Source organism: Arachis stenosperma, chromosome 2, assembly GCF_014773155.1.
Source record: "Arachis stenosperma cultivar V10309 chromosome 2, arast.V10309.gnm1.PFL2, whole genome shotgun sequence".
Lineage (NCBI taxonomy): Eukaryota > Viridiplantae > Streptophyta > Magnoliopsida > Fabales > Fabaceae > Arachis > Arachis stenosperma.
In genome coordinates, this window is record NC_080378.1 from 96,612,205 (window position 1) to 96,620,382 (window position 8,178).

At 25.4% G+C, this 8,178-nt stretch overlaps 1 protein-coding gene across 3 annotated transcripts; it reads right to left on the reverse strand.

Moving 5' to 3' along the window:
* Window positions 1–520: 520 nt before the first annotated feature.
* LOC130961134 (protein NRT1/ PTR FAMILY 5.6-like) lies at window positions 521–7,685 on the reverse strand. Of its 3 annotated transcripts, XM_057886849.1 has the most exons (6): window positions 7,437–7,639; window positions 5,135–5,153; window positions 4,244–4,310; window positions 2,953–3,170; window positions 2,023–2,579; window positions 521–1,391 (listed from the first exon to the last, which is right to left on the reverse strand). In XM_057886849.1, the coding sequence occupies exons 3-6, from the start codon at window positions 4,251–4,253 to the stop codon at window positions 584–586; spliced, it is 1,593 nt and encodes a 530-aa protein (XP_057742832.1). In that variant the 5' UTR covers window positions 4,254–4,310; window positions 5,135–5,153; window positions 7,437–7,639; the 3' UTR covers window positions 521–583. The 3 variants fall into 3 exon arrangements, with proteins under 3 accessions (XP_057742832.1, XP_057742830.1, XP_057742831.1); XM_057886847.1 differs by lacking the exon at window positions 5,135–5,153 and having other exon boundaries at window positions 7,437–7,670; XM_057886848.1 differs by lacking the exons at window positions 4,244–4,310; window positions 5,135–5,153 and having other exon boundaries at window positions 7,437–7,685.
* Window positions 7,686–8,178: the final 493 nt, after the last annotated feature.

Here is an 8,178-nt window from a genome sequence, read left to right on the forward strand (position 1 = left end):
CTCTTTTAGGTCACCCTTTTTTAAAAAAACGTGACCATGAACTCTTTTGTCACTGTAAAAAACTGTGATCATAGACCCTTTTAGGTTACTTTCCAAAATCATGACTATAAACCCTTTTAGGCCACCTTTTTTTTTTAAAAATTGTGACTATAGAGTATCTATAGTCACTATTTTTCCAAAAACCGTAACCATAGCTTTTTTTGTTATGGTAAAAAACCGTGATCATAGAAGACCTTCTATGATCACGATTTTTTTACCGTGACAAAAAAAATTGTGATCATAGACCCAAAATATTGTAGTAATCGTATTGATAATTGGATTATTCGAACTCGTAAACACCCTAATTTACTCTATTATTTAATATAATAGGTGTAGGTGTTGAACATTATAACTTACATACAGGACAGCATCATCAATTATTTATATCTATTTATATCTAACTAATTCACATAATCATAATAAAAAGAATACATATGGTTCCTTAAAGAAACAGAGAAGGGGGAGAGGAGAAAGGGGGGTGTTTAGAGAAACAAAGAATATTGAAGTAATAATTCAAATCAAAGTATCAAAGCATTATCCTTAATTACACTACCACCTTTTGAACATTCTTATAGGAATATTGTCTAGCAAAGAAGACAAACAGAAACAAATTCAATGTGGTCATAACCGCCAACATCCAATAGAATTTGTCCAAGCGACTATTGTTCAAGTCCTTACCAAACCAACTCTTTCCAATTTTGCTTGTCACATGGTCAACAATTGTAATGATCAAACTACTAAGAAAACTTCCAGCTCCAATCACACTAAGATAAAGTGCTATCCCTAAGCTTCTCATTGAATCCGGAACTTGGTCATAGAAATATTCTTGCAACCCTACAAGTGTAAAACCGTCACCAAAACCAATAATTAGAAATTGTGGAACCAACCAAGACACTTTCATTTTAAGGTGAACCATTTTAAGTCTCTTTCTTTCAACCAATGCTGCTACCACCATTGAAATGATTGAAAAGAGCATTCCGGTACCGATCCTCTGAAGGATGTTCATTCCTCTTTCGTTTGCCGTCAGCTTTTTTAGCGACGGTACAAGGATCCGGTCATAAATTGCGACGGAAAGTATCATTCCGGTGGCGGTAAGGGCAAAAATTGAAGCCGGAGGGATCTCAAAGTTATTGCTTATTTTTCTATCCATGATTGCACCTTGTTTGATAAAGAAAGTGGTTGTTTGTGCCATGCATATTCCAAATGGTAAAGTGAATACCCAAATCGGTATCATGTTGATAATAAGCTTCACCTCTTCAACCTTGGTTACAGTAGCAAGCTTCCAAGGACTCTGTTTCTTTGCTATGTTTCCATCATCATCACTTTCAAGGATAGCTGCCTTGTCAAGAAATCTGAAATACATGCATACTAATATTTTAATTATTATAAATTATAGATGAGGAATAATTTAACATCCTTAAAATACTTCTAACATCTTAGATAATAAATGCAGTAAAAGATTAGATACGTTCAATGTTTCTACCGAATCAACATGTTCTTTTTCTTTTGTGAAAGAAAAATGAAAGTGATGTTATTAGTTAAAAAATTGTTGGTCATCTAGACTATATTATCTGTAAAAAGTGGTATCAAGAGAGAAATAATCATTATATGAAATATACTATATGGAAAATAAAATTTTAACACCAACAAAAGATAATAGATAATTCTAGTTAATAGTTAAACTAGTACATTAAAAATTACATGTTCATCAATTCGGTCATCAAAAAATTAAATGTCTTGAATTTGTTCTTGAAAGATACAATATTAAATTATATTGGTCCTTTTGCTAGTTAGACGATGACGTACCTTAAAAAAATTTATGCCATGTATCATCATCTAGCTTATAAAAGGACGACCAATTTAATTCACAGTAGCATCTTTCCGGCACTAATTCAAAACTGGTGTACACTTGATCTTTTAGAAAAAATTTTGACTATTAACCCTAATTAATTCTTAGTTATATTATACTAGTACTATACATACTTGAGTTTCTCTGTGTGGCATAGAAATCTTCCATTGCAACTCTGAAAATTAGAAGCTTCATATAGTTCACTAGGATTGGAAGGATATGGAAGCTTTCTTTTGGAAATGGCTGCAACTAGAACTTGAAACATTGGTGTCAAGGGGCTCCCACTTGGTACCCTATAACGATAAGATTTTCTTCCCAACAAGAATATGATCAATGAAAAGGCCATAACCCCTATGAGGATGATATCAGCAACTCCCCAATTAACATGATCTTGTACATAAACAATTAGGGTTACTCCTAGAATGACTCCACTACAAACACCACAACTCCACCAATTAAAGAATGACATTTTCTTCCTCCTTTCAGAAACATGATCATCATCAAATTGATCAGCTCCAAAGCTTTGTAAAGAAGGTTTATGCCCTCCAGTTCCAATGGATATTAAGTACATGGCTATGAAGAACACTACTTCATGTACCCTCCTAGCTTTGGTGCATGTGTTATTAATGTTATGATGATCACATGGCCTTAATGCTGGCAAGAACCATGATAGAGAAAGAAGAACCAAACCCTGTATTTTCATAAGAAACTAATGATAGCTGTTTTTAGATTTGTGTAAATTTTGCATATTTTTTATCATAAAAATTTTGATATAATAATGCTACAAAATTACTTGTCCCAAAATCTTAAACTAATAAAACGATGTACATGAATAAATATATCTCTAACAATATAAGAGAGACAAATGCAATACTTAAAAACAGAGGAGTAACATTTGTAATATTCAAAGACTTCAGGGGAAGACTCTTTAATTTTCTCAATTTAAATGATTAGAAATATCTTGGATTAATGTGATAATTAACGAAACAAAACTCGCTTATACTTCAATAGAGGAATCTTAGAACTTTTTGAGTATAGCTAATGTTCTAGTTCTTTTGAATTACCATGAGATAAACAATGGATGATATAATGATAGTAATGTAGCGACTGAAATATGCATCAGCTATGAATCCTCCCAACAACGGCATCAATGTGGTGACACCAATCCAATAGTTCACATTTTTAGCTGCCATTTTTAGGTCTTGATGAATAATCTTTGTAAGATAAAGGACCAAGCTGGTTGCTACTCCAAAGTAGCTTAATCTCTCACTAAATTCAAACACTACAAACGAACAAGCATAAAACTAAGTGTTACATGGGTACCAATAAGGGTATAAATATATAATATCTATACATACACCGGATATACAAGCATGTAGATTAACTACAAAAAATGAACAAAAAGGTACGGTTTACTATTATAATGAAAAAGTAACTAAATAAAAAGCATAATTTTAATAATGTTTAAGCAAACGCATATAAAGAGATAATAATAATAATAATAATAATAATAATAATAATAATAATAATAATAATATTAAAATATTATTATTATTATTATTATTATTATTATTATCATAAAAGTTATATTTAAATAATTTTCTTTAGTTACAATTAAGGGCGGCGGAGGGCCACAGCTTACTACATCTACCCGTTTAACATGATAAAAAGGATAAATTACTTAAATAAACTAATTGAGGGTAAAAATTATCAAATTGTTCTAAATGAAAAAGATAATATTTTTGTTCTTTTATTTTTTTTTATATGAGTGAATACTCAATTTGGTCTTTAATAATTTATTTGAAAGAATATCAGATTTTTAAACAAAAGAATATATTTTTTTATCTTTAATATTTAATTTTGTGAAATTGGTTAACCTCTTTGTTAATAATTTCTTTTCAAAACATATTTATATGACACGTTAATTACTAATATATTTTTTATTTGATTTTTATAAATAAAAATAATTTAAAAATTACTAATATTTTTTAGTTTTATACAATAAATTTAGCTAATGTATTTAAAAAAAGTATACTAAACGGTCTTGATAATTATCTTTAAAAGACAACAAGACTCCCAATAAAAAATAATTTGTTAATCTTAATTGATTTTTAATAGATAAATCAATAGTTTAACATGGCATATAGGTTTATTCTGTTAATACAAAGAGAAAATATTGACAGAGAGACTAATCAGTCTCATAAAAATAAAAATCAGGGATAGAAAAATATTTTTTTTATTGAGAACCTCGTCTTTTGAAATAATTGTCCGGAGCCATTTAAGATTTTTCTCTTTTTATATAAATCACGAGTTTATTATAAGTTTTCAAAAAATTATATAAAACCATATAAATACCACAATTCATGTACTGATAGTGTGCAGTGGCCAAATTCTCCTTTTGAGCATAAATTATGGCATCAACCTGGGTTTTATGTCAAGAAAGAGTAAAATATGAGAGATTCTCATTATTTATGTGTACGAGACCAAAAACAAAAGGAAAACCCATGATTTACGTGAAAAAAAAAAAAACTATGTTGGAGAGTGAAATTAGCAATAATACATTTATCTAACATTCACTAATTATACAAGTATGAAATTAGTAACAATATATTTATCTAACATTCACTGATTATACAAATATAAAATTAGTAATAATATATTTATTTAAATTTTTAATTTAAAAAATATGAATACGTTAATTGAAAAAAATATAAGTATGTTCATTTAAAATTTTTAATTTAAAAAACACTATTACATTAATTTAAAATAATACAAATATATTTATTTAAAATTTTTAATTTAAAAAATACGAATACATCAATTTAAACTAATACAAGTATATTTATTTAAAATTATAGAATTGCTTATGTGGCAGAAAATATAAATAGAGGTTAAAAATATCAAAAAAAAATTATTACTGTCTTGACTATAATAAATATCATAATAATATAAACTTTTATGCAGAAAAAACTTGTATAATTATGTTTGATTTTTAAGAGTATTAGAATTATTTTTAAATAAAAATATATAAATAAATATATTTATATTAGTTTAAATTAACGGTATTTTTTAAATTAAAAATTTTAGATAAACATATTTGTATTATTTTATTTTTAATTTTAGAAAAAAAATCTTTCTAACAAACTGGCCCACACCAAAAAGCGGAGCGAGATGCACTTTAGGATCGCATATTAACCTGCCGTCCTAATAATGAAAAATGAGGTGGAAAAAAGTCAAGTGGCTTACCAAGGATTTGTAGTTTGGCCTGTTATAAAATAAAAGGTGAATTATATAGTGAAGATGTAAGTTTATAGATTTTTTTTTAATAGAATAAAAGAGAGATTAATAAAAGTAGGACTTATATTTTGAATAATAATAAAATAATTATAAAAAAAATTATATTCTCTTTTTATATCACTCTAATCTGTACACTAGAGTGTCTCAAAATAGAAACAAATTTAAGTTCTTATAAAAGTTTTATTATGTTAATAAGTTAAGTCAAGGTTTATTAATTAGTTTTATTGACCTGTCAAACCTACCTGGACTCATTAATACATAATTATATATATAAATAATTTTATTATTATTAATAAAATTATGAGATATTTTAAATTTATTATATTTAATTATAAATAATTTTATATATTTTAAATATTTTAAAATTTAAATTTTTTTATAAATATTAAATATGATATATTATATATAAATATATTTATTAAAAAATAATTTTTTTAAATAATATTTTTATTTTTATAAAAAAAATTATCAAACATTTTAACAAGTTTCATGTCGGATCAAATTGAATAATAGGCCAAACTCAAAGTAGTTAACTACATGATAGGCTAATAACAAAATCTGACCTGACCTAATCTATTTTCACTCTTATGTGTGTGGTGAGACAAAATTAGAAATAAAAATGTGCAAGAAAAAAACACATAAATGGTTTACATAAAACACGCAATAATTTAAGGATACACGTACTATTCTTGAAGAGAAACTTAGTAAGAAAGAAAATACAAAAATTCAATCACAATAAACATATCTTTTTAATGAGAAATAAATGAAAAAAATACAGAATTTTTTGAAGAAAAATAAAGAAAGAAAAGACAATTTTAGTGTTATGTAATTAAAATTTATGTATTTTTCAAAAAAAATATATTATTTTTTGTTATTTAACTTAAAATTGCATAATTAAAAACAATTTATGTGTTATACGATTTATGTGTTGTTTAGTTGTTATCCAATTAAAAAATTTGTACAATTTAAAATCATTTATATATTATATCATTAAAATTTTTATATTTTTTAACTAAAAATTTTGTTTCGATGTTCTTCTTTTTGTTGTTTCACACTTTCAAGAAAATGAAAAATAAGAAGGCAAGAAAAAATGCAAACAAATCACTTTTAGATTTTTTTGTGGTTTACATATATATTGTGTGAGTAATTTTTATTATATTTCATTTAATTGGATTTGATTATAAAAAATATTTAGTAATTTAACGTGACTAATATTGTATCTATGTATGTATAAAATTATTATTAGTGTATCAAAATTTAATTTATAAAAATTATTATAAAATTATGACTTTGTATAATTGAATTGATTTTATAAATTCTTTGCATTATTATTTGAATTAGTACTAATTAAGACCATTATTTTTTTGGTTAAGTACGTAGTTTAGAGAGTTTTATAATTTTAAGATAGATTTTAAACTTATTTGGCAGTAGTCTTATAAAGATATAATTATTTATGTATTTTTTTATCAAATTAAATTTAAAAAACAAACTAATATCATGATATAATATCAGAATTTTTATAATTTAAAAATTTTTAAATTTTGATCTTTTGTGATCTAAAAAATGAAAAACAAAACAGTTAAAGTAAAAAAAAAAAAAGTATATACAACATGTTATATAATCAGTCAATTCAAATGAGACTTTTATTTAAAAAAATATGTTATATAATCAGTCATATATTTTCTCTTATTAATTTAAGTTTTTGAAAAAATTGGTATCATAACAGTTTATTATTATTATTATTATTTAATTGACTTTATTTATAAAATGTAATTAAATCCCCTCTATATTATTATTGTGAGTTATGTATGTAAGTAATGTAAGTAGAGTTATTCTTATTTATTATATGATTTTCTTTTACCAATTTCGTCATTTTTTTTTCTCCATTCTTTTCTTTTTCTTATTTTATTAAAATAAATAAATGAAATTTCTATTGGAGCACAACATCTGGAATCATGAAAAAATGCCTCATGGAAGTATTGGCTTAAGATGTTCATAAACCTACAGAGGACGGAGCCATATGCATAAATTAGAATCAGCTTAGTTCGGATTTCTATTTCAAAATTGAATACATAAATGTTTGGAAAAGAAAACAACTTAACCCATTGATCCATGGAATTTCAAAATTTCCACAAAAAGAAGGAAAAAAAAGGCAGAGATAACTACAATCAAAATAAACAGATAAAGCAGTTTAGTTAACGATAAGGAAGTTTTAGTTTAACCAAAAAGAAGTGTTGTCGTTATTACTTACCAATAATGAAGAGAGAAGTTTTCCAAGAACCAGTTGAATCTCGGAGTGGAACTCGTCCTTTATAATCAACTGAAGAATCATGAACCCATTTCATCTCATTATTTTCAATCTCTGCAGTTTTTGCATCAATTGTGTTCTTCTCCATGCGGCTAAGGTTGTGCTGTAGTAGAAATTCACTAGCTTAATTATTAATTAGTGGAGCTACACAAATAATTAACTATACTCTATACATGAGAAGTGAGAACCTCCTTATATAGAGCTGAGAGAGGATAATCATATGTTAGAGGAAGATATTATTCACTAATGAAAATTTTCTGTCTCAATCACATAAAGGCAATCGTTTTTTAACTTTTCTTTCTTTCTAAAAGATATATTAAAAAGAAATAGACAGAAAAGCAGAGTATATTAAATAAAGTTAAAAATAATAAATTTTAATATTTTTAGCTAATTTTTTTATTATTAAATATTTATGATGTTGATATATCAGAGGAAGATATTTGTACTAATGAAAATCGTTTTGTCTGAAACACACAAGGGCAATCATTTTTTTCCTTTAGAAAGGAAAAAAAAGTGAAAGAAAGCAAAGCTAATGAAAGTTATTATACCAATTTGTTGACAATTTGCCAAGTTTTGTTTAAAAATACAAGAAATTAAGCTGATATTTCTCAATTCTAAAAGTTAATTCCAAGGTAAAAGTTGTTTTATATTTATAAAAAATTTTGAATCTTTATTTTTAGATAAT